General features: G+C 47.4%; 1 protein-coding gene across 2 annotated transcripts; it reads right to left on the reverse strand.

Moving 5' to 3' along the window:
- On the reverse strand, window positions 1-27,032 carry FSTL3 (follistatin like 3). 2 transcript variants are annotated; one of them, XM_077332175.1, is made up of 5 exons: window positions 26,664-27,032; window positions 18,063-18,248; window positions 7,327-7,542; window positions 4,370-4,597; window positions 1-2,566 (listed from the first exon to the last, which is right to left on the reverse strand). In XM_077332175.1, the coding sequence occupies exons 1-5, from the start codon at window positions 26,722-26,724 to the stop codon at window positions 2,514-2,516; spliced, it is 744 nt and encodes a 247-aa protein (XP_077188290.1). In that variant the 5' UTR covers window positions 26,725-27,032; the 3' UTR covers window positions 1-2,513. The 2 variants fall into 2 exon arrangements, with proteins under 2 accessions (XP_077188290.1, XP_077188289.1); XM_077332174.1 differs by having other exon boundaries at window positions 18,063-18,251; window positions 26,664-27,031.
- Between the last annotated feature and the right edge of the window lie 320 nt (window positions 27,033-27,352).

Below are 27,352 nucleotides of genomic sequence, written 5' to 3' on the forward strand. Positions count from 1 at the left end.
TACAGAAAATAAGCTTTTTTCTCTCTCAAAACAAGAACAGAATATATAGAGAAAAGCATACATTTCAGGGAAAACATGTTGTTAGAAAATGACTCCTCACCATGCATTGATGAATTTTAAAAGTTGGTGTACGTGTTGGCTAAAAATTGTTGGCCAAAAATTGGTCATGGTGATAACCGTCTCTCCCTTTGGCTCACCAGATCTCTGGGAGGCCTGGAAATCTTCATTCGCTGTGTCTGGATCTCCCCAAGGCTGGGAAACTTCCACTGTGCTGTCGTCAGGAGAATGTGAATTGTCCATGTTTTGTAAGAGAAGGGGCATTCACTTGTGTTTCCTCACTTGTATTTCTGCGTTTTGCTACTTCTAGCAGACGATTCCACATCACACCGGTTTAGCTCCGGGATAAAAGGCTGCAATTCAGATCTTCAGTTCAAAACTCTAACTGGTTGAATATTTAATTGACCATTCGAGAGAGGAAAACCTGTGCAGAACAGGAAAAAATAACCCCAAGGAAGCCGGAACTTAAAAGCCAAGAAAATATGGGGGGAAAACCTTGGTGACAGCATTTGTACAGGCCTAGGGACAGGAGAAGAGGAGAGGGCAAAGGACTCAAAAATGACTTGGGAAAGGAGATACTAGGCCCAGTGGCTAAAGGAAGGGGAATCATAGAATAATAGAGTTGGAAGGGGCCATACAGGCCATCTAGTCCAACCCCCTGCTCAACGCAGGATCAGCCCTAAGCATCCTAAAGCAACTGTCTTCTCAGAGGAACTGTCTTCTCAGAGGGAAAAGTATGGAGCACAGAGCCACAGTTACTTATAGTGGTAATCGGAAGATTCTCTGGGAGGGGATTCAGGCTTTGTAACACATCACCAGGAAATCACACCAAGGCTTTTTCTCCGCGTAGGGACAGATTTGTGTAGTTTTCCTGATGTTGTTGAAGCTTTTACTAGGCAGAAAAAAAAAGTCTCAAGCGGGCGATGGCGAAATGATTTATTCCAGTGTTCGAAACAATTTCAAAATGGATTCCCAGGTATAGTCCGTTTTCGAGATCTTCATCAGTGCTATTCTCAATATGATTAATAACTCAACAAAGCAATAATAACTCAACCTTCTCTAATTGTATTCCTATGGGTGATGAAATGATTAGCTTAGCCTCTGGTAATATTTTGGTTTATGTGGCTCAAGCCCAAAATGGTCATGTAATATCCAAATATGTAGGGGTCTACTAATAGTAATATCACAATTTATAATGTATAATTACATCACCCATAGAGAAGATTGAGTTATTAACAATGTTGAGAATATCACTGATGAAGATCTCGAAAACGGAGTGTACCTAGTTTTGAAATTGTTTTGAACACTGGAATAAATCATTTCGCTATCGCCAGCTTGAGACTTTCTTCTTCTGCTTAATTAATTAAATCCCTTTTGTGGCTGGCTATGAAAAAAGGAGGGGGACCCCTGGGCTAGAGACCTGCTTTTAAAACAAGATTAAATCTGAGAATTCAGGGAAAGTGGTGTGTATGTTTGAACAATGGTACATCGCTATAACACTATTATATTGGCAGATTAAAGCGAAACCTTCTGCAGTGGGGAGAGGAAATGGTTCCTGGTGGGGGGAGGGGGAATACATAGGTAGGGCCAAGGAAATTTGAGCTTTCCCACCCACACATCAGCTGCCCAGACTTTTCTGTGATCTTCCCCAAAACTTCACAGCCAAACAGGACTGGAGAAAAACTGGGGAAACACCAGGAAGGGCACAAATGCATCACAGTGCGGAGAGAAGTAGGAGCAAAAGACACTTCCAAACAGCATTGAACCTGGGGCAAATAACCCATGCAGAAACACCGAAAGACCAACCATTAAGTCGGTCTCTTTATTGCATACCTGAGCAGGTAAGGTCCTACTTCCTGCAAAAGCTCACAGGCCAGGCTTCTCTGTTGCAATGAGCAGCTTGAGAGGCCTGATCCTTTGCCCTGTGCTACATGAGAGGCTGCATCTGACAGAACAGGAAGCAGAAGAAAACAGGCATCTAAAAAGAGCCACCTTGGCATAGTGGTTAAGAGAGGCAGCTTCTAATCTGGAGAGCTGGGTTTGATTCCCCATTTGTCCACATGCAGCCAGCTGGGTGACCTTGGACTAGTGACGGAGCTGTTCTCTCAGAGCTCTCTCAGCCCCACCTACCTCACAGGGTGTCTGTTGTGGGGAGAGGAAGGTAAGGCAATTGTAAGCTGCTTTGAGACTCCTTTGGGTAGTGAAAAATCAACTCTTTTGCTTCTAAAACTGCTGCTTTTGCATTCCCTGGCCCCACAGTGTAGAACTCTCTATTTGGAAAAAATTTCAAAAGGGAGGTCAAGATAAAAATATCTAGGTTACGTCAGGAACCCTCTATATCTATTTATATAAATAAGGATTTTCTTTTGGTCAATAAATATCAGGTATATGGGGTCTGTACAATGTTACAGATAATGCCCCTGCAAGGTGGGAACTGAATAAAACAGAAAGCAGGATTATATGTAGTTCTCTTCTTCGTCATCTGTGTCCAAGGGATACTTATTCAGGGCTGGAGGAGGAGAAAAAACAAACAGACAAATGCTTTTGAAGAATTATATGTACAATGCCATCAATAAGCATAGCATAAGCAAAAGCAGTACGGATGAAGCTTGTTGTCTAGATCCAGATTCAGGTGGTAGGAAATAGTTTAAATCTGCAGGGAAATATGCCAGACATTAACTGATGTAATAGTGAATTGACCACTAGAGGGAGCCAAACACATGTGAAACAAGGGTGGGAATTAGGGTTGTGTGTGGTGGCAGCCGAATCAGCCGTTCCAGGCCAACGCAGCCAGCGCCGCACCACGGGGGGAGGGGAGGCATGGGCGCCAGTGCATAACTCGGCGCACACAGGCGCGGAGCTCCAAGTTACGCAACAGCACCCGTGCCTCCCACTCACACACGGCGCAGCGCTGGCTGCATCAGCCTGGAATGGCTGATTCAGACACCACCACACAAAACCCTAGTGGGAATGGGGAATCCGGAAGCCACAGGATCACACAAATAAGGGTAATAAGAATGCAGAGAAGGCTTATGCTTCCCATTTTCATTTGCAGTTTGTGCGCATTATCCAATTTTTGGAGAATGCCATGCTGGGATGTGGGGGTGTCATGGATGCATGCCCACCCTATGGGCTTCAGTCAATCCTGGAATTCCTAAACTGTGAGAGGCCACAGAGAGCAAATAAAATTAAAGCTTCTGTGGACTTGAAATATTCAGCTACAGAGGGGGGTACTGTGGGATTTCTCTACAAGCTCTGGTCTCCTTGCCTCCCATTCAGGGTTGATGGAAACATTAGTAAGTTCATATGGCAGACACAAGGACTATGAATCAAATATGAACTGGGAATTTCAGGACAGGAAGTCAGTTTCCAGATGCACATCAGGACTATTTATTCATTCGTTCATTTGTCCATTCATTCATTCGTTCGTTTGTTTATTTATTAGGGTGTCTGTTGTGGGGAGAGGAAAGGGAAGGTGATTGTAAGCCACTTTGAGCCTTCTTCGAGTAGGGAAAAGAGGCATATAAGAGCCAACTCTTCTTCTTCAGTAATATCAGGGCTCTCTGAGCCCCACCTCCCTCACAGGGTGTCTGTTGTGGGGAGAGGAAAGGGAAGGCGGGTAGAGAAAAGCGGCATATAAGAACCAACTCTTCTTCTATACCGCCCTCCCATATGGCTTACATGGAACGTCTGGGGGTTATTACGTAGAACATCGTAGATATAAATAACAGTCATAGCATAACATCGGCGACAACTTCACCAATTTCAGCAGAATATTGCAACTGGTTCAATCGAACAACAATTTTGATAGCAACAAGATTAAGGTTGGGAAATTCCTAGCAATCTGGAGGTAGCGTGGGGGACTTGGGGGGTCCTCCATGTGTCACAGCAGCCATTTTCCCCCAGATGAAAGCGTAGCCTGGAGACCAGCTGCAATACTGGGAGCTCTCAAGGCCTTACCAAGGGATTAACCATTGTCCTCATTTCCTCACCATGAATGGCATCTGGGCAGCTGCTGCTTGCACATTGTATGGCCTTGCATTTATTGAGGAATACACTACAGGGAATAGTAGGGGTAACAGTGCTTTCAGGTGGGGGGGGAGAAAGCACAGATGGGGCTTAAGACCTTTCTCTCCATGACCTGATCCGAATTGCGACTCCCTCACATTTAGAAACTGAATTTGCAGCATCTGTTGACCATCCCTGTGTCTGCCACATGGCTTTTGCTTTCATGTCAATGTTAGTTTCTGAGATATAAGAATGTCAGGTCATCCCAGTCAGAGCCAGTTCCTTTAGGCCAGGCGGAATATACCTGCACAGCTTCCGTAATGTTTGACCCCAATGGATTGCCCCAGGAAGCAGGTTGCCCGCCGTAGGTGGCACGTGGAAGGGTACGTGACGTTGTTGTTGCCACAGATTGCACGGTCTAGGCTGGTGGGGTCAGGGCAGGGCACAGCTCTGCACATCACGCAGTGGGCACTTCCTGTCTGATCCACAACGCAGGTGTGAGTTCCAGGGCACACAACACTGGAGCAAGACTCTGCAGAAGGGAAATGGAGAACCGGAGATCAGGCAAAGGCTGAGAGCACAACAAGACACACCCACACCTACGTAGGCTCCAGCCTGCAATCCCTATTCCACCCTGCCCACTCCAAAGGGTTCCCAACATATGAAGAGGCTCCCCTCTCTCTGTCTCTCTGTCTTTTTCTCTGTCTCTTGTCTCTGTCTCTGTCTCTCTCTCTCTCTGTCTCTCTCTCTGTGTCTCTCTCTGTTTCTCTCTGTCTCTTTGTCTCTCTCTGTCTCTGTCTGTCTGTCTGTCTGTCTGTCTGTCTGTCTGGCTCTTTTTCAGGTTAGTTGCCACCGTCACATGACCTTTGCATGGAATTCCCCACCGAGAGGGTCTGGACTCTTCCCATCCCTTCCCAGTTCTGAGGCCTTGTCTCTGTATCGCCCACTGCCCAGTGCCTGGTCACCATGGGGACATCGTCTTTCCTTAGAGCAGCCATCCCCAATTTCAGTACTGCATCACCGAATACTAGCTGCTGCCACAGCATGTTCCCTGGGCTGCTCTGGACATTGGGAGGTTGGGGTGGGTGGGTGAGAGGCCTAACCACCACCACCCTGCTACTAGCCACTACTGTGGCATGCTCCCTGGCCTGGTCCAGACCCTGGAGGGATGGTGTGGGGCCCATCTCAGCAGTGCCACAACCCAGGCACCCTCTGCCCAAGCAAAGGGGACAACAGGAGCCAATGGGGGGCCCTCAACCCACCTCCAAACCAGCGGGGCAAGGTTTTGCTTCAGGGTCCTCTCCAGCTGTGTGGGAAACAGTTCCATCCTCTGATCTGCCACTGCGGTGGAAAGTGCCAAAAGCAGCCAGGGCCGCTGGGGAGACCAGCATGGATTGCTGGCACCTCAGCTTGGCTGCACACCCCAGCCCACGTTCGAGGGACCCCTGTGTCTTTTGGGCTCTCTCCCAGCCCCAATACAAGTGACCCTCTTCCTCCTCAAACAAATGCAACTGCCCACTACAGTTACTCTGAAAAGCATAGCATACACTAGGGGTAGTCAAACTGTGGCCCTCCAGATGTCCATGGACTACAATTCCCAGGAGCCCCCTGCCAGTGAAAGGACAGGCATTCGCTGGCAGGGGGTTCCTGGGAATTGTAGTCCATGGACATCCGGAGGGCCGCAGTTTGACTACCCCTGGCATACACTATGCATGCCTCGGGAGTGCGGAGCCATTACAATGGTGTATCCATCAAGATTATTTGTTATGCAGAGACGCGGTCGTGGTATTATACGGCGGTGTAAACGTGGTGGCTTTTAACAACGCTCTTTATTGATGCATGCGGAAGTCCCCCTCGATTTCGGGGCTGTGCACAATCAGGCATGTTTCACTGAATGCATCAGAAGGCACGTCTCGTCCAAATGGGTATCTTTGAAATACGCGTTATAAGTCATGATGATAAAGGGATTCAAGGAGAAGAAAAGAAGTCATTACAGTAGCTGAGTTTTGTGGCTGTGCAGAAAGGAACACCCCTAAATATATCCAGTGAAGTTTTTGTTCTTCCGTGACAAGGGGACCTGTGCTTTGTTCTTAATTTCTCTTTTTTACGCTGCTGGGGCATAGGGCCCTGATTCCAACTGGGGCTGTGGTGTAGGGGGAGGATGCTTCAGCGTTCCCCCTGAGCCATTTTCCTGGTCCCAAGCTGCCCTGGAGATGCTACTGCCATACTGGAAGCTGCATATGTACATGCCCCCCAAAAGCACCATCCAGAGCTGCCCTGGAGACTTGGGGATACAGTCTGGGAAGGTAAAGGAAATTGTTAAAGGGAAAGACTTCCGAACCCAGGAGAGAATACCAGGCTGATTAATACTCAAGGAAAGGACAGGCAATGGCTACTGCAAGATACATCACTTAAGATCCAAAGTGCAGCTGTGCAGGTCAGAGTTGGGTCTGATATGGACAGATCTATCTGTTATGGGGAAAGTTCCATTGCTTGCAATGGGGTTTTCTTACAAGTACATGCAACTTGTTCTGAGACTCTTGAAACTAAAACAATATTTAAAATAATATTTCTTCCATTTAGCATGGAGAGAGGGGCTTATTTAGCATACTGCACGCACAAGTGACACACTAACTTCTCATGTGACAAGCATTGTATTTTATCAGTGTAAAGAAGCGAGAGTTTTGTTAAGAGGTTGTTACTTTTAACAGACTTTACATCTGGTGGGAGTGTTGGGGTGGTGTCACTTCTGGCAACCTATTACTTCCAGGGTGTGTGGCAGAGAGGTATGGCCAGCTGACATCACTTCCTGATGTCAATCATCACTTCCTGATGTCAATCAGGAAGTGATGACAATCTGATCCAGGCCTTGTTATTGGCTGCCCTCTTTCCAATTAAAAGTTTTTCCAGTTATAGAATCAGGAGGACTTGTACGGTCCTGGCCTTCCCTTAGCCAGTGTGTGGCTTCATCCCACCTTCAGGTTTTCTTTTTTCCCAGGAGGTGTGAGGAGGGAGGTATCCTATTTTGGCTCCACCCCCTGAGGCAGCCATCTGGGGTCTGCCTCTGCCTCCTGTGGCAGCCATTTTGTGTGATGCTCACCACCCTTCCTCAAAATTCCAAAAATGACCTCATGGTCAAAAAGGTTGGGTACCCCTGATTTAGAGGGTCAGAGTAGACAAGCATTCTTATCCCCTCTCTGCTGTGAAATAGACTGCTTATTATGGTCTAGAAGCCAAGGGGGGGTATAGAGGCATACTTACTTTTGCATCGCCCTTGATACATCACTTCGAGGTCTGGGTGCCCCTTGCACTTGGCTGTCTGAAGATCACACTCGTCACGGTAGGTGAAGCCATCTGAGCCACAGACCTGCAGTTTCCTTGGTAGGTTGGAGCAATCTGGGGCGCATGCGCAGTGAGGGCGTCCGTATTTCATTTTGCAGACTTTCCCAGCTCCGCAGTCTACTCCTTCACAGGACTCTGGGAAGAAGACAAGTCAAAGGGGATCAACATCTAACCTTGGTGGACAGGGCTTAACTCAGCACTCATGCACCCTAGAGCAGTGGTCCCCAACCCCCAGTCCAGGGACCGGTACCGGTCCGTGGATCAGTCGGTACCGGGCCGCGGCTCCTCCTTGTCCTCTCCGGCTGCTGCCCCAGGGCCTGCCCTGCCAATCTGCCACCAGCTCACCTTTGGTGCTCTCCAGCGGCCGCCATGGCTGGGGCTCCCCCTTGGCATGGCACTGTACAGTTACTGCTGGAAGCGCCCCCCAGTGGGCGGCGGGAAGTCAGGGGCACCAGTGGGAAAGCCAGTAGAGCAGGGGCTCAGGCAGCAGTGACGTCCCTCGGCACTACACCCCCTCCCGGGCCTCAGTAAAATTGTCAAGCATTGACAGGTCCCGGCTGATAAAAAGGTTGGGGACTACTGCCCTAGAGGATGAGAAGGCATTAGAAATGGAGTATTTATTTATTTATAATTATATTTCTATACCGCTGATCATGGACGTCGCACGGCGGTTTGCAAGAATCGATAAAACACAATAAAATCCCCCCACAATACCCTTAACATATAACAATATAACATCACACTAAAGGAAGATGGCAAACCATAAACATCAATCTCCCCCTCCATTCAGCATGTAGGTCAAGAAACTGGGAGCGAGAATCCTAAGTGATCTTCATTAGATGGAGCTCTCAGATGGTAAGAGTACAGGAGGATGTGAAGGCACCATGTTCTCATTTTCCTTGTTTGTGTGTTCCTATTGTTTCGGTTCTGCACATGTCTTGTTCCTTGTAGTAGTCAGTTCGGTATGATATCCACAGTTTAAATCCTCAGGGAGATACGTTGGACGTAATAAAGCAATACAATATCTAATTATCTAGTAGAAGGGGCAAAACATGTCAAGAACAGAAAACCCTCCCCCCACCCCAACAGCAGATGCTACCAGACTCAAATCTCGCTGTAACACTTGGAATTTCATCAGACTTCAAACGGGTTTCAATGGCTTTTGAAAGATTTGTCAAGTTTTTTCCCTTTCAGCAATCGTTCAACTGAACAAAAGATGCTTGCCAATGGGCTTCCTTCGCACTGAATGAAGAGGAACGTATTTGACAGCAGCAAACCCCTCTGCACTCGTAGGGCTGCCAACCTCCTGGTGGTGCCTGGAGATCCTCCAGAATGACAACTGATCCCCAGACTAGGAGTCAGTTCCCATGGAGAAAATGGCTGCTTTGGAGGGTGAACACTCGAAGAATCTCCAGGAATTTCCCAACCTGGAGTTGACAAACCTGCTGAATATGCAGAGCACAGTCAAATCTACCGAGAGAAGTTAGGGCTTCTGTAGCTTCTGCCGAGAGAGGTTAGGGCTTCCCCTTTAAGGCAACCTTGCGGCCTGGGAATGAGGAAGCCTTTGAACTAAAGCCTTAGCCAATTAGGGCTTCTCTACCATGGAAGCTCAGCACCAAGTTCAAAACCAGCAGAGGCTCAGCAGCAAGTTATTTTGGGGGAAGCAGACAGCTGCATGCTTTCTCATACCGATTTTTCAAATATTGAGGGTTATATCCACTCTACGATATTGCAGGGGAAAGGTAGGGTCACTCTGGATCAATCCTGCTTGTTGCAGAGGGAAAATTTAAAGTGCCCCAAATCAAAGTGGAAATCGCATTCAGTGGAGACTGCAGGGACTAAATTGGCCTTGGATTGGAATAAAAGCTCCGTGCAGATTCAGCCAGAGAGCCATCTCGGCATCCTCATTTCAGTAGACATGCTCCAGTTTGCTAAGGTGTGTGAATGCTGGCAGGAAAACTCCAGGAGAACTGAGGCTTGTAACTGTTACAAACTATGTTTCTTGTCAGATTGGCTCACACATGGAACAGAAATGCTTATGACTTGTAATTGTTTTTGATAGGAGCAACGAAGTTGAGGGTTGAACCTTCTTGTTGGAGTGAGTGACTCAGCATGCCTGGTGTCAGAATGGGGTCCTTCTGCTTTGTTTTGGTCTTGCTCTGCTTTTTCTCACGGGACAGCTTGACAGCTGTCTCTAACCCCTGTTTATTGTCTCCTGCCTTTTGGCCATATATTGGCCCAGCCCTTCCCCTTCCCCTTCCCCTTTAGCCCAGCTCCAACTCCCTTTTGTTCTCGTAGTTGCCAGACATCTCATGTCCTTGATGCTGTTGATGTGTTTTATGTTTTGTCTTCTTTCAGTTCAGCATGTTCCCACCGAAAATCGAAACAAGTAGGGAGGGTTTGGGGACTCACTGATCTAAGCCTGCTTGGGCTATCGGGCTGTAGTATTGGCAATGTATTGATTAAATCTATTCATGTGCTATCAATAAAATCGATCTTTGCTTCAAGCCAAGATTCGTTATTGCGGAGGTCAGTAGAACATCACACCTGGTCACTGTGTGTGTGTGTGGTGTGCCACATCACTCTAAGGATGTGAATGGGTTGCCTGTTTTCTCTTAACCTGGGAGCTGCTCTCTGAGCCTTTCTCTCTTGCTCCCTTTGCCTTTTCCCAGTGTGGTATAGTGATTAAGAGAGGCAGCCTCTAATCTTGAGAACCAGGTTTGATTCCCCACTCCTCTTCCACATACAGGCAGCAGGCTGACCTTGGGCTAGTCACAGACTTGTCAGAGCTGTTCTCACGCACCTGTCCTGAGAGCCAGTTTGGTGTAGTGGTTAGGAGTGCGGACTTCTAATCTGGCATGCTGGGTTCGATTCTGCACTCCCCCCACATGCAGCCAGCTGGGTGACCTTGGGCTCCCCATGACACTGATAGAGCTGTTCTGACCGAGCAGTGATATCAGGGCTCTCTCAGCCTCACCCACCTCACAGGGTGTCTGTTGTGGGGAGAGGAAAGGGAAGGAGACTGTAAGCCGCTTTGAGCTTCCTTCGGGTAGAGAAAAGCGGCATATAAGAACCAAATCTTCTTCCTCTTCTTCTGTTAGAGCTCTCTCAGTTCCACCTCCCTCACAGGGTGTCTGTTGTAGGGAGAAGAAGGGATGGTGATTGTAAGCTGCTTTGAGACTCCTGGTAGAGAAAAGCAAGTTCTTTTTCTTCTCTTCCTCCCCTCCTCGTGAAGTCCCCAAACCTTTCAAAAGTCAAAGAAAGCCTATATCCTGAATATGTTGTTGATTTCTAAGATGCTACTGGACTCTACTGCAAACCACCACAGAACTCCAGAGTGTGTTCATCAATATTTTAAAGAGGAAGGAAATCAGTCAAGAACACAAAGGTTCTTTTCTGGACAAGTCATGGGAAGTTATCAATGTCACGTTGATACCTGAAAATGCACAATACCACATTCTTAACAGACAAAAGATACATGACACATGAAGCTGATTTCTGCATCTGGTTATTATTATGAATTGTCGCAGTCAGCTATTTGGCTGGCAGATGTTGCTCTGCAATTTGAGATCTTGCCAAGTTCCTGAGAACTATAGGTATATCTTTGCAGGATTCTTGCTGTTCCACGTAACACCGTCTTCGGCAACTGAGCTGGTGTAATTTGCTCAATACCCAAGTGTGTTTAGAGGTGCTGCTCCAAGGGTCCCATTGACAACTGGCAAGATGGTTAACCTTCTTACCCCAGCGGTACTCTTACTTTTTTTGCAGGTCTGGATATTTCATAATCTCTTGCTCTTTCTTTTGTATTCAGCTGTCTCCTGCTACGTTTCAGGTGTTTATCTGTTTGCAGTCAGAAATCCCAAAGAATCTTTGTTTAGTCTATGTGATCTTGTCTGGTTTGCACTCCTATGAATTTCTGGGTGATGATAAGCCATTCTTGTTGCAAGGATTCCGGTGCAACATAGCTGCAACTCTTTTATGATGTTCTTTACAGTCAGTTTGAGCAATTTTATGGCAGGCACTGACCATGTGATTGATTGTTTCATCTTTTGTCTCACAAAGCCCCAACCTGGTGGAATGAGCTCCTGGAAGAGCTGAGGGCCCTGCCGGAGTTACCAGCTTTCCACAGGGCCTGCAAGACGGAGCTCTTCCGCCAGGCTTATGGTTGAGTCCTGGGTTTCCAACTCGGATCCCAGGGTCTATCGGACCAGCTCCCCCTCTCACTGGAGGGATGGAAGGGCCTCAGGCTCAACAAGATGGGATTAGAATAGATTATAGAGGATTCCATTGCTGCCTTTTATATTGTTTTTACTGTTAATTGGGTAAATTATGGGGGGTGTATTACATTTTAAATATTTTATTCTGTAAAACACCGCGAGTGGTGCAGTGGTATATAAATCTAAAAATAAATAAATAAAAATAAATAAAGTTGACATTTGCTGTTATCACTAGTCTTCTGAATCTTGCCTTTCATACTTTTCATTTTGAGTTTCTGCTCCTGTGCAGCTAGGAAGTTTCTTTCTTCAATTGCCCATTTCGGAGCCACTTCCAGGTGTTTTCATTATCAGCTATATCATCTGTGTCTTTTAAATATTGCCATGCATGTGCTTTTCCTTCCAATTGTCAAAAATGAGTTTTGATTTCAATCTTTTTGTAATCTCCTTTGGTTTCTGCACCTTAAATGTGTGTGCCTTGTACATCTGAACTAGATGATTCTTTTTGCTTTTATTGGTGTAGTCATTCAGTGCTCATTTTTCTTCTTCAGCTGGTTGGATAACTTTCAGGAGATCTCTTCTTCCTAATTTTCTTGGTAAGTGAAGATGATCAACATCACTTCTAGGGTGTAGTAGGTGATGCATTGTCATTATCTGGAAAGTTTTGTGATCTATTGCTTCTAATTTTGCATGTTCCCAGTTGGTTTTCCATCTTTTACAATTTTGTAAGACCATTTTAGCAATCAGTAACTGATCTTTAGTGCCACAACATGCCAAAACTGAATTGAGTTGTAGATATTCTTGAATGGAGATGGCTACAATTCCAATCAAGTTGTTGGATAATGGGGTGGAAGTTGCTTGGCACTGTTCCTTTCTCTTTGTTCTTCAAAATGAAAAATGTCCTACTGCTTTGGAAAGGAACATACCATTACACTTTTAGATCAGTTGCGGATGATGTCTTGTTAGTTTTTTGAGCCAAGAGCAATGGACTTCATCCCATTCTGGTACTGTTCAGTTTTTCACTTTCTTCAATTGTTTTTGTAGGCTTTCCAGGGTTATTGTAAGATCTTCCATTTACTTTCCTTTCGGTTTGTTTTTCACATCTGTGACCAAGGTGGCTTTTTATTGTATTCTTTTGAGTCTTAGAATAACATAATCATAGGAAGTACCCATAGAGGCGATCTAGTCCACCCGCCTATTCAATGCAGGATCACCTTAAAGCGTCCAGGATAAGTATCTGTCCAGCTGCTGCTTGAAGACTGCCAGTAAGTTGGAGCTCACCACCTCCTTCAGCAGCCCATTCCACTGCTGAAATGCTCTGACTATGAAACATTTTTTTCTGACATCTAGCTGATACCTGAGGAAGTGTACATGCACACGAAATCTCACACCTTGAATCTTTATTGGTCTTAAAGGTGCCACTCAAATTTTGTTGTGCTACTTCAGAACAACACAGCAATCCACTTGAATCTTTCTACACAAAGTTTAAGTACAATATATTGCTCAGATTTTTTTTCCAGAACGTTGTTGTCTTTTCTTTGGTTTTCTTTTTACTTTTGCATCTCCCTCTAGTGATGTGTAGATCTATCTTCGGTAAGTCTGGAATTGGAAGTTTTGTCTGTATCCTACCATTGTACCTCTTGATCTTGGATATTGCAACAATTATTTATTTCTTCTGCAACTTGGTCTACTGTTTTTATATCTGACATTCCTGAGGTTCTTACATTCTTGAGTTTCCTTTTTAAATTTTTTTTAAAGTATGAAAACTATTTGTTGATTCCTCCCCAATCTCATTTGTCAATTTGGTTTCACCTTAAAATCCTTAAGTGCCTTTTTCTTAATATCCATTCTCAGTTCTCTTGTTCCTAAAATCACCACACTATAGAGCAACTGGCTGGTTTCAGTTATGTTTGCTTTCATTTGCTGCACTGATATTTTCAACATTTTCTATGATGATAATGCTATTGTTCTTAAGTCTTTCTTAATATCACATGAATATCAGAAGGATGTCTACATCTGCTTTATTGATTACTAACAGAAAAGCCTGCTGTACAAAAAATACAATGGATGCTAGCCTTTCCCACCTACCCCTGACCCAGGCAGGCTTGCCAAGGCCTGGTGAGGCTGCAGCCAGGGCTGCTCAGTTGGGGGGAGTGCTGGCAGGGGCAGACTCCCTCCTTCAACCTCGGAAGCCCTGCTGAGGCCTGCTGAGGTCACAGCTTGGGCTGCTCAGGGTTTGGGGAGAGCTGGTGGGGGCTGCCTCTCTCCATTCCCCCCACCCAAGCCCACAGTCCCAGGCCTTTCCTCCCTCCCAGCTCCCACTCACTGCTTGGCTTATCACAGGCTGGCACTCCTTCCACATGGAGGAAGTTGGAGGGAGATGCGGCCAAGAACGGGACAGCCTACCTGATTGGCCATTCATTGGATGGATGACCAATCAGGTAGGCGATGAGACACAACTCCTTCCACCACCCCAGTCAGGCTTTATTTATATTACAGACAAGAAAGCTTTTGATTGTGAGAATCGCTAGAAACTGTGGAAAGCCCTGCAAAATTTGGGGGTGCCAATGCATTTGATCAAATTGATACAGTCGCTCTATACAAACCAAGAAGCCATTGTACGTACACCACTTGGTGACACTGACTGGTTCAAAATAAAGAAAGGAGTACACCGAGGTTGTATTTCCCCCGCTCCCTGTTTAACCTGTATGCAGAGATCATTATGAGAGAGATTGAACTCAAAGAATCCAACCTGAGTATTAAGACTGGAGGAAGGAATATATATAATCCTCGGTTTGCTGATGACATTACCCTCCTGTCAGAAACTGAGGAAGGCCTAGAATAACCCATTACAAAACTCAGTGAAGAAAGCAAGAAATTTGGCTTTTTACTAAACATTAAAAAGACAAAAATAATGACCACTGCCCCCCCCCAAAAGGTCACATGACTTTAGCAATTGAGGGTGAAGAGACTGAATGCATTCAAGAATTCATTTTTCTTGTATCACAAATGGATCAGAGCGGTGGTTGCAGTATGGAAATTAAATGATGAATAGCTCTGGGTCACTCAGCAATGATAAGTTTGAACCATGCATGGAAAATAAGGACATCAATGCAGATTAGTCCGATCTATCATATTTCCAATAGCCACTTATGGCTGTGGAAGCTGGACAATGAAGAAATCGGATAGGAGAGTGGATTCCTTTGAACTCTGGTGCTGGAAAAGGCTTCTGCGGGTTCCATGGACAGCAAAAGTCACAGACCAGGAAATCCTAGAGCCCAGAAAGCCTGATATAGCCCAGGAAGGAAAAATCACAAAACTCCGTCTCACTTACTTTGGCCATATCATGCAACCCAACTCAATGGAGAGAGCAATCGTGCTAGGACTGGCCCGTGGAAAAGGAAACCAGGCCGACCAAGAACACATTGGTTAGATACGATCAAAACAGACGCTGGCCAGAGCATTATTTAATTAAAAGAAGTGGTGCAAGATCAAAAAAACATAGTGACAGTTGAGCCATAGGATTGCCAAAAGTTGGACATGACTGAATGGCTAACATCACCACTCTGAATCAAGCTTTGTTTGCACAATGTGCAGTCTAAATATATCACGTTCCATTATAAGTTCCCTCTCTTTCCCTAGTGCCACAGAACAGAACTCTAAGAACAACACATCTATACACATAAGCGCACACAAGGGAAACATGTAGCCTTCACAATCACACACTAATATGGTCGTGGAAAAGCCATCAAGTCAGAGCCAACTTATGGCAACTCTGTAGAGCAGGGGTAGTCAAACTGCGGCCCTCCAGATGTCCATGGACTACAATTCCCAGAAGCCCCTGCCAGCATTCGCTGGCAGGGGCTTCTGGGAATTGTAGTCCATGGACATCTGGAGGGCTGCAGTTTGACTACCCCTGCTATAGAGAATCACAGAATCATAGAGTTGGAAGGGGCTATTCAGGCCATCTAGTCCAACCCCCTGCTCTACGCAGGATCAGCCCTAAGCATCCTAAAGCATCCAAGAAAAGTGTGTATCCAACCTTTGCTTGAAGACTGCCAGTGAGGGGGAGCTCACCACCTCCTTAGGCAGCCTATTCCACTGCTGAACTACTCTAACTGAGGTTTCAAGGCAAGAAATATTCAGAGGTAGTATGCCGTTGCTTGGCTCCTCATTATGATCCTGGTATTCCTTGGAGGTCTCCCATCCATTTACTAGCCATGGCCAACCCTGCTTAGCTTCCAAGATCAGACGTTCAAGGTAGGGCTAGCCTGGGCCACCTTGATCAGGGCATAAATTAAGAAGAAGGTTCTTATATGCCACTTTTCTCTACTCAAAGGAGTCTCAAAGCGGCTTACAGTCGCCTTCCCTTTCCTCTCCTCTCAACAGACACCCTGTGAGGGAGGTGAGGCTGAGAGAGCCCTGATATTCCCAAAGAAGAAGAGTTGGTTCTTATATGCCGCTTTTCTCTACCTGAAGGAGGCTCAAAGCGGCTTACATTCGCCTTCCCTTTCCTCTCCCCACAACAGATATCCAATTGTACTGTTCCAAATTTTGGCAGAGAAAGAAATGAAGGAGGGAGGAAGGAAGGAAGGAAGGAAGGAAGGAAGGAAGAAGAAGAAGAAGAAGAAGAAGAAGAAGAAGAGTTGGTTCTTATATGCCGCTTTTCCCTACCCGAAGGAGGCTCAAAGTGGCTTACAGTCGCCTTCCCATTCCTCTCCCCACAACAGACACCCTGTGGGGTGGGTGAGGCTGAGAGAGCCCTGATATCAGTGCCCGGTCAGAACAGTTTTATCAGTGCCGTGGCGAGCGCAAGGTCACCCAGCTGGTTGCATGTGGGGGAGCGCAGAATTGAACCTGGCATGCCAGATTAGAAGTCCGCACTCCTAACCACTACACCAAACTGGCTCTCAGAAGGAAGGAAGGAAGGAAGGAAGGAAGGAAGGAAGGAAGGAAGGAAGGAAGGAAGGAAGGAAGGAAGGAAGGAAGGAAGGAAGGAAGGAAGGAGGGTAGGTTCTGTGAGCCTTGAAAGAGCTTGCCACTATGGATTCTCTATACTAGGCTTTCTCAACCAGGGTTTTGTGAACCCCTGGGTTCTTTATGGCCCTGGAAGGTTTTCCCAAATGGGTGGGAGTTAATTCTTTAATATATTTAGTTACATTTGCTAGTTATTGTGTGCTACGAACATATTTGGTCACATCAACCCGCCCACCCCTCCCAAAATGGCCAGTGATGGGCCTGGAGGGGGTGGGGAGGGGAGGGGCCTGTGAGGTTGTGTGTGTCCACAGCTCTGCTTCCCAACCATATTCTGCACAATTGCACAACTTCTAGGGTTTCTCAAAGTCTGAAGAATGTTTCAGGGGTTTCTCAATGGTCAAGAAGTCGAGAAAGGCTGCTTTACGCCGTGCAGCATTCCCAAGGGCATATGTGGGGTTTATCGGTAGTCGTGCTGACACACAAAAGGGTGGAGGTTTGATAGCCACTGCCTTGAACAGCCAGATGTGGTATCTCCGAGAACACAGGAAACGTTTGCGAATGACATAGCATTTCAAATCATGGCAGGATGAGAGGTTAAAAGGAGGGGAAAGCCGAGCAGCTCGAATGTGTAGGGGTGGCTGTGTTTGTGCGTGGAAAAGGCAAAATGTGATTTGCTGGAAAGAGGTGGGGGGTGTTTTCTGAGAGAGCCATGAGGAGCCTTTATCAAACAATAGCATCTTCTGTTTCGCGTCAAGCTTCCGTAACTCGAAAACAAGAATGGGCAACAGCTCAGCAAAGAGGCTGTCTGGGGGAAGGGGGGGGGGAAGAAACCCTTTTGGCTCGAGGAGAAGCAGAAGGGAATGAGACAGGCGGTTGTTCTGTGTCGGTGGGTCAGCCTGGAGCAAAAACCGTCTGGCAGAGTTCAGAAGGGGGCGGGGCGGTGAGGTGCAGGCAACAAATGCCCTTGTGGCAGCAGAGACGGGTGGGCCTCCAGCGCCGTCTGGAAGAATGTCAGGCCAAAAGGGGTGCCGGATGATTCGTTTTTTGATGTTAAATGGGGGTGGGGACTCCTTTGGGTACAGAAAAGCAGCATATAAGAACCAACTCTTCTTCTTCTTCTGCTGTAATATCAGGGCTCTCTCAGCCTCCCCTCCCTCACAGGGTGTCTGTTGTCGGGAGAGGAAAGGGAAGGCAACTGTAAGCCACTTTGAGACTCCTTCAGGTAGAGGAAAGCGGCATATAAGAACCAACGTTCTTCTAACACAGTGCAGATTCTTACGTTATGGCAGCAGCTGTTGCCGAAGCAACATTTTTAAAAAATCTGCAGAGCCAATCAAACCTCTAATAGTCAATCAGAAATTCTTGCTGGGCAAAAGCCCTACCTGGCCCCACCCACTTCCTAAAAACACATTGCCGTGTAACTTAAAAGGTGCTGGAGGCGCCCTCAGCACACAAATCCTGTACCTTTGCAAGGGTGACAGGTCACAAGGCCCAAGATCCTGAGAAGGCTGATTTTGTTGTCCGGGTGCGAGGAATTGGACCAGGCCATGTCCGTGTTGCTGTTGGCACAACACTCCTCCCAGGTGACGCCGGTTTGGAGGATCATGGTGCACTTTGCTTCTCGCCCCTGCTGCAGCCAACAGATCCCTCCTGCTGGGGAGGAAGGCAGGAGAAGAGGCATCAGCTAAACAAATACACAGATAACACATAAGAGCAATGATTGGTAGACGAGGTCACCTGGTGAATTCTGACACAGCATGCTGGATGCAGCTACAAAATGGCTGCCGCAGGAGGCAGAGCCAGCCACAAATCTTACTGGACAAAAATGCCATCCGGCCCTAAAAGGTAAAGGTAAAGGTATCCCCTGTGCAAGCACCGGGTCATGTCTGACCCTTGGGGTGACGCCCTCCAGCGTTTTCATGGCAGACTCAATACGGGGTGGTTTGCCAGTGCCTTCCCCAGTCATTACCGTTTACCCCCCAGCAAGCTGGGTACTCATTTAACCGACCTCGGAAGGATGGAAGGCTGAGTCAACCTTGAGCCGGCTGCTGGGATCGAACTCCCAGCCTCATGGTCAGAGCTTCAGACAGCATGTCAGCTGCCTTACCACTCTGTGCCACATCCAGCCCTACCCACTTGCTAAAAGCTCTTGGTGCCAGTGGGCATGTTGCCTATGAATACCATGCTGGGCTCCCCTAGATTAGGTGTTTTAAAATGGCGTATGAACAAGAGGGGAGGTCAACTGTGGGGAGAGCTCACAGGGTTGTTATTAAAACAGGAAAAGGAAACGGCCATCACTTTCCTGGGCTTTGAGGAAGTACAGGAAAGAAATGTCCCAGAAAGAGATCAAAACAGGTTACTCTGAATTATTTGGAGGGAGCTGTCAGAGAGGATGAAACTTATCATAGAATCATAGATTCGTGGAGTTGGTAGGGACCTCCAGGTTCATCTAGTCCAACCTTCTGTAGAATGTGGGAAATTCACAACTACCAGCCCACCCACATGTCCAGATGATGCCAGAATTCCTAGTCAGTCTGATCTGGAGGAAATTTGCCTTCTGATCCCAAAGTGGCAATGGACATTCCCCTGGGCTTGCAAGAAAGGGCCACAGGAGCCAGGCACAGACACAATCAGTTCTGCCCACCCCCTTAAAATCTGCCTAAGTTCACAGAATCCGCATTTCTGTCAGATGCCCATCACTGCTTCTGCATCTGGAGGACATTTTGCTAGTTGCCCGACTGTTCAAGGCCTTGCTGGAAACACTAAAGGTAAAAGGTAAAGGTATCCCCTGTGCAAGCACCGAGTCATGTCTGACCCTTGGGGTGACGCCCTCTAGCGTTTTCATGGCAGACTCAATATGGGGTGGTTTGCCAGTGCCTTCCCCAGTCATTACCGTTTACCCCCCAGCAAGCTGGGTACTCATTTTACCGACCTCGGAAGGATGGAAGGCTGAGTCAACCTTGAGCCGGCTGCTGGGATCGAACTCCCAACCTCATGGGCAGACAGCTTCAGACAGCATGTCGCTGCCTTACCACTCTGCGCCACAAGAGGCTCCTCATAGCCAAAGCCGGGGCATACTCCTCTGCACGTGTCTTATTTTGAAAACAGGACTGCCAACATTCAAGCCGACTTGTGAGTGCCGTTCAAACAACACAGAATCATAAGGTCAGGGAACAAATGAACACCACTAGAGGGCCTGTCAGGGTCTGAGGAGGGTCTAGGATAAGCCACACCCATTCCTGTACCCCAACCATAAGGGTTACCAACCACCAGGTGAGGCCTGGGGATCTCCTGGAATTACCACTGACTTCCAGATTACAGAGAGCAGTTCCACAGGAATATTTTGGAAAGTGGACTTAATGACATTGCAACCCTTCCGAGGAGCTCCCCCAAACCTGACCCCTTTCAGGCTTCACCCCCAAATCTCCAGGGTTTGGCAACACTTCCAACTGGGATTCCTGAGGCTGTTTTCCAGAACGAGGAAACTGATTGTGCAAAACCCAGGCATCAAGCAATAGTAGTTGCCAACTCCAGACGGCAGCTGGGGGTCTGTTATTACAACTAATATCCAGGCAACAGAGACATGTTGGCAAGTGGTCTCCATGGCATTATGCCCCACTGAAGCCCCTCCCCAATCACAGCCCTCTTCAGTCTCCAGCCCCCCAAATCCCCCAGGTGTTTCTCAACTTGGGCCTGGCAAGAATTTGATAATTATGAATAATGATGATGCCAGACTTTGATCATTCTGGAGAGCTGATATCATGTAGCCCCATTCCCTTCTGTGCTTCAACATTTCCGAGCTTGTTGCTCCCTAGAGCAGACCACACCCGTGAGGTTCCTGGTTCAAGCCCTGGTAGGATTGCCTGGCCTGGAGTCCAGAGTTAGTCTTGAAAAACTGGAAAGAAGATACTTCGGGGTTTCAACCATGTTCAGACTCAGGTTCATCGATCTACATCCCAACAGAGGTGCCTGAGAGAGCCAGTTTGGTGTAGTGGTTAGGAGTGCGGACTTCTAATCTGGCATGCCAGGTTCGATTCTGCACTCCCCCACATGCAGCCAGCTGGGTGACCTTGGGCTCCACACAGCACTGATAAAGCTGTTCTGACTGAGCAGGAATATCAGGGCTCTCTCAGCCTCACCCACCCCACAGGGTGTCTGTTGTGGGGAGAGGAATGGGAAGGCGACTGTAAGCCGCTTTGAGCCTCCTTCGGGTAGGGAAAAGCGGCATATAAGAACCAACTCTTCTTCTTCTTCTTCTTCCTTGTGTGGTTGCGGAATAGAGATAATCAGGAGGAAACAAACTGCATAAGAAGCAAGATTATGTGTCTGGGGTGAGGGGTATAGAGAGTGGGGCGGGAAGACCGTGTGAGGTCTGGCTGGGGCTTTTGATCCACTTTTCCTCCCATTCATGATTTCCCCTCAAGGGCTCTCCAAGACAGCCGCCTGGCCAAGCAGCCCGCCAGCTGGCATCCAAATGAAAAGGCTGTTTGTTCCTTAATCTCGTGAATTAATCACTCATTTCTCGTGAGTGATTCTTCAGCAATTTCCGTCTCGGCAAGCCAGACACTCCTCAGTTTTGTTAACTTTCCCAAGTCCCTTGTCTTGGGTTTGGTGGTGGGGGTGGCGGAGATGTGGATTTCCCTCCCAGTGGCGCAACGGAGCTGTGTTCTGACCCTCAGGTTGTCTGCTCTTTCGCCAACACAGTGCCCGTCTTCTTAATATGAAGCGGGAAACGTCTGGAGTCTTGTGACATGCCACACCACAGGGCAGACTGCCAGCTAGGAGTAGCTGGCGGCCAGGGGCTAGACTCTCGTCTTGCCCCATCATCCGCTGACATTTCTTTTCAACACGATGGGAAGTTTCCAATGTCCAACTAATTTCTAGTAATGCCCCCAAGAATCACAGGGAGGGAGAGGTGTTTATCGAGCCCCTGCAGAAATGATGCCCTGTATTTAGCATTTGTTATTCACAAGTTCAGGAGCAGGATTTGGCAACTTTTGAAAGCCAAACTATGTCACAGGAAAGCATCCCTGTAGATAGTTTCAGAAGGTAGCCAGGATTACTCTGTGGTAGGCCTACGGGCACCTTAGTGACTGGCAAGATTTTAGGGGGACAAACTTTCTAGGGTCAGATATCTGACAAAGGGAGTTTTGACTTGCCACAGTTGGTACCCTGAAAATCTTGTTGGTCGTGGACTCAAATCCCATTGTTGAATGAACCATCAGTATAAGGAAGCTCATTTGCGTATAGGAATAGATACAAATCACTATTATGACAATAGGCATGCTAATTCATCATTCATAATTAGAACATCCTGGATAGCTCTGCCCTGGCCTGATTGGCCCTGAATAGCCAGATCTCACCAGATCTCAGAAGCTAAGTAGGGTCATCCTTGGGTAGGCAGTATTTGGATAGGAGGGGGCCAAGGAACACCAGCATCACTAAATATAGGCAGACCTTGGCAAACCACCCCTGAAAATCTATTTCCTTGAAATCCCCATTGTGGCCACCATGTCAGCTGTGACTTGACAGCAAAAAAAGAGAAAAGTTTATACAGAGGTAGTCGAACTGCAGCCCTCCAGATGTCCATGGACTACAATTCCCATGGGACTCATGGGAATTGTAGTCCATAGACATCTGGCTGCAGTTTAACTACCCCTGGATTATGGCATGAGTAACTGACAACCATCAAGTTTTCACAGCTCAAACATTGGTTGATGGGAATCTTTTATTAGGATGCAGCATACATGAGGTCTTCCTATAACATATAGAGAGATGTGTGTTGGTGTATAGACAGATATAGATATATGTACACATACATATATGTATACTAACGGCGTAGCCCATTGTATTCAGGAAAGCAATGAGCCTACCCCACACGGCTACCCCCCTGCCACTCAGGTTCCCAGCAAACAGCAGGTGGTGTAGGGACCAGGGCAACCCAGCAGAACAACAGAGCCAAACCTGTGAGGATAGCCATTCATTCCCCTGCTCTCCAGCATGCGGGAGGGACTGCAGTGGGCCAAGCAGTGAGCAGGACCACCAAGGACAATTGGAGGGTTTATAACTTTCAACATGTTATCAGAAGCACAGACACAATTTTATATGTTATGATGATGTATACACATGTTTTGTGAGGTTTCTGACTGTTTTAGGGAAAGCAAAAGAAAAGTTTGAAAGGATGGTTAAAAGGACAAGTCTTCTAATTTATTTCCTTTGTACCTCCAGTGGGGATCCAAAGCAGCTTGCATCATTCCCCTCTCCTCCATTTTATGCTCACAACAACCCTGCAAGGTAGGTCAGGCCAAGAGTATACAAGTGGCCCAAGGTTTCCATGGGAGAGCACAGGTATTCGCACCTTGGCTCTTCCAAATCGTACTCCACCATACCACCCTGCCTTTGACTCTCACTTCATTATCTCAAAAAAGACATTTATGCTAAGTAAAAATAGCCACTAAATTTGGCTTATCGAGGAATTTTTAGTTAAAAAGTTGGTTGGCTCCTTCCACAGCGCTTCAGAGGATTCTTGGGACTTGTGGTTTTAGGGTTTGGTTGCATTCAAGTCCATAAAGATTCCGCCAGTTAAAAGGAGCAAAATGATTAATCAACAAGAATGCTCTGCTTGCCTCTGTCTGAGGGCCCGGGTTCAAATTCTTCTTTTCATTTCCAGACCTTCTGTACCTTCCAAACACTGATGCAAAGAGGGAACACCTGGCAGCAAGACTTCCCAGCATGGCAACCTTCCAAGATAGCAAATGTACTCCTCAGGCTGAAATCCTTGCACAGGAATGCATCTGGAGACCAGGTTCGGGCTCACTTTGCTACTTCCCTTCAAAGGGAAAGATCTGTGCAACTGTAGAAAGATTAAGCCTTGACTTCAAAGAGAAGCCTCTCCTTTGAAGGGCACACCCAGCTCCGGAGACAAAAGGTGAGGAGATGGGAATCTGCCATAAGGTTTTGGATAGGGCAGCAAGTTGGGGGGTGGGTGGAGTCTGGGGAGAGTGGTGTTTGTGTAGGGACCTCAGCAGGGCATAATGCAATGTCCATTTTCTCAAACAGCTTTTTGCTCCAGGGGACTGATTTTGGTCACCTGGAGAGCCATGGAAATAGCAGGTCGTCTCCAGGTGCCCTCTGGAGGGAGATCTCACTGGAGTTCTAAAATTCTGAGTGTGTAAGGAGTTATCCACGGTGCATTTTCCAGACGCCAGATATTATTCCTTTAGTGGGCAGCACTGAAATAATAACCAGCAATCGGTTGGCCCACTCATCTAATAGCCTTCATATTGGGTTGCTGACAGCCCGAAGATAGGGACACAGTAGAAGGTAATTTACCTGGTGATGTCATTCATCCCCATGGCAACTGTTGTGTCTCTGAATGAGTAACCGGTTAGAAGCAAGGCCAGAACAGTGATTCATGCAGAGCGACAACGAGTATTCCTGGGCTCAGGCAGACAGCACAACACAGGCAGAGTTCAGCGAGGAGACCCTTGGCCCTCACCAACACCAAACAGGCTGTGCAGACTGAGAAGACAGGCCAGACAAAAAAGCTTTATGGAAACCGTATCTATCCACACCATCCATATTTGGCTGAGTAAACTACGTGAAAGTACCACCTGCTGTTAGAATTTCTGGGATTAGTAGCTTGTACCTATTAGAAAGCCCTAGGGCAGTGGTCTCCAACCTTTTTATCACCGGGGACCGGTCAACACATGACAATTTTACTGAGGCTGGGGTGGGGGTAGTCTTTTGCCGAGAGACGTCGCCGGTGCCGCCTGAGCTCCTGCTCCGCTTGCTTTCACGCTGGCGCCCCTGACTTCTCGCCGCTCGCTGCGGGGCGCTGCCAGCAGCAGCTGCACAGTACCACACCGAGGGGAAGCCCCAGCCATGGCGGCTGCTGGAGAGCACCAAAGGTGAGCCAGCGGCAGAGTGGCAGGGCAGCCCCTGAGGCAGCAGCCGGGGAGGAGGACGAGGAGGAGCCGCGGCCCGGTACCAACTGGACCGGTACTGGTCCCTGGACCGGGGGTTGGGGACCACTGCCCTAGGCGATTCAGCTGCCTAAGGACATGGGGAGCTCCCCCTCACTGGCAATCTTCAAGCAGCAGCTGGACAAATCCTTATCCTGGATGCTTGAGGCTGATCCTGCATTGAGCAGGAGTGGGATTAGATGGCCTGTGTGGCCCCTTCCCACTCCAAGATTCTATGAGTCTAGTTCAGTAGTGAAATGGGCTGCCTCAGGAGGTGGGGAGCTCCCCCTCACTGGCAGTCTTCTAGCAGCGGCTGGACAGATACTTTTCCCGGATGCTTTAGGCTGATCCTGCATTGAGCAGGGGGGTGGACTGGACAGCCCATATGGCCCCTTCCAACTCTATGGGTTTATGATTCAGATCTTGGGAGTCTAAGCAGGGTCAGCCCTGGTTGCCACCTGGATGGGAGACCACCAAGGGCGTCTATATAGTCACAGGCCATGGCAAACCACCTCTGTCGATATCTTGCCTTGAGTACCCTCTGAGGTATCCATAAGCTGGAAGCACATATATCGTTGTTTCCAGTACCCTTTTTTAGGGTCCACTCATACCCATTGGTGGAACAGTAAGTGGCAAAGCCAGAGCAATGAATTGTGGGGCTTGGGGAGGGGAGTTGCCCTCTGCCTTGTCATCAGTGTCCCATATGATGTGTCCTGCCATGAAGCAGAAGATTTCCTCCGGTCGCCACACCCCCAGCATTTATCAGCTTTGCAGACAGGAAGTGGACATATGCTATGGGCTAGATCCAAATTGTTGTTGTCACCAACTGTAGACTCCCCCCCTCCCCCATGTTCTTCCTTGGAGTCTTCCCTCCTATCCCCCAGGAAAATCATTTCTGGGAGATTAGAGGGAGGGTGCAGGGGGATGGGGAGGCAGGGAGGTATTATGGTGCCATTGGAAAACTGAATCTGAAACCAGCCCCCTGTAACCAAGACCTCACTGACACAATCAGCACTACAATAATCTCCCCTCCGCATTGCCAAGCTGCCATGTACACTTGCATGGTCACGCAAGAAGAACCGGGGTCAGGGGGTGGGGATATGCCTTCAATATCTTTTTTGTAAACCAGTGTTTTAGGACTTTCCCCAATTGCTATTCTCTATCAGTTAAAAGCAACCTGATGCCTTTATCTTTTGGATTTAAATGAACTTGCACCAACTCTGAGTATTTTTTTTTTTTTGAGATTGAAGAGAAATGGTGAGTGAATATCAGATCTAACAAAAAAAAATCACATTAATTCTCTTTTTCATCTTCAGTTAATAACCCTGTGGGGGAAAAATGCCTCCTACGCTGAAAGTATGCTCCTAAATTGCCTGGGTGACCACAAAACAAGCCATTCCAGGAAACACGGTACACTTCCCAAAGAACATCTGTGCCGTTCAAAAATTCAGATCTGGTGAGCACTGTCAAAGCCTCATTTCCAGGGATTTTCTCCCATGGAGCATAGAAGTATTGTTTCGTGGAAAGTGTCTCAACGCTGCAAAGCTCTGTGCGTGCACACTAGGAAAGAAAGAAAGAAAGAAAGAAAGAAAGAAAGAAAGAAAGAAAGAAAGAAAGAAAGAAAGAAAGAAAGAAAGAAAGAAAGAAAGAAAGAAAGAAAGAAAGAAAGAAAGAAAGAAAGAAAGAAGAATTGGTTCTTATATATCGCTTTTCTCTACCCGAAGGAGGCTTAAAGTGGCTTACAGTCGCCTTCCCATTCCTCTCCCCACAACAGACACCCTGTAAGGGAGGGGAGGCTGAGAGAGCCCTGATATCACTGCTCAATCAGAACAGCTTTATCAGTGCCGTGGAGAGCCCAAGGTCACCCAACTGGCTGCATGTGGGGGAATGCAGAATCGAACCCGGCATGCCAGATTAGAAGTCCGCACTCCTAACCACTACACAAAGAAAGAAAGAAAGAAAGAAAGAAAGAAAGAAAGAAAGAAAGAAAGAAAGAAAGAAAGAAAGAAAGAAAGAAAGAAAGAAAGAAAGAAAGAAAGAAAGAAAGAAAAAGAGGGGTAGGGTGGGGGACTATTTAAAACTTCCAAAAAAAAGCACTCACCTTCCAAACTCTCTCCTACAGCACAGCAGAGCACCCACACGAAAATTAGGCTGATTCTCATTCTGTATGACGGGAGAGACAGCCAAACTGCTGATAACTTTGCTAGGCTGCGTCGCCTCTAATCTCCACCGATCCCTTGCAGACAGACTTCTGGGCTGAAAAGGCCGTCTGGCAGTGCTTCTTTGCGAGAACTCCGCGCCTTTCTCCTGCTCTGGGTGGTCCGAACTTCACGGGAAGGGGTGTTGCACGTGTCTTTCAGAGCCTTCGGTTTCACCCTCTCTCTCTCTGAAGTACATTTTTGGGTCTGCACCAGTCTGAATCGTAACTTGGGGGTAGGCGGTGTCGATTGCAGCGTGTAACACATCTGGGAAGGGCATGGTGTCTCGCCGGGACCAGCCTGAAGGCAAACATGTGCTTCCAAACTATCCCCTCTGTCTCCCTTCTTCTTTTCACCCACTCTTTAGTTCAAAAATTTCATAACATTCCTCAATAAGGATCGAGAAGAGATAATTACAACCCAGACGTAAACAATTTTGCGGCTCAAAGCAGGAATCTCGTGCTAATCTTTGGAAGGGATTGGTTTTCTGTATGCCCCAAAGATAACTGCAGGTGACAAATTAGTTTTCAACTTCCAAACCATTTGTCTGCTTGGCCCTGGCTCCGACTTGCCCCCAGGTATTTGGGATAGA

The sequence above is a fragment of the Paroedura picta genome, chromosome 4 (assembly GCF_049243985.1).
Source record: "Paroedura picta isolate Pp20150507F chromosome 4, Ppicta_v3.0, whole genome shotgun sequence".
NCBI lineage: Eukaryota > Metazoa > Chordata > Lepidosauria > Squamata > Gekkonidae > Paroedura > Paroedura picta.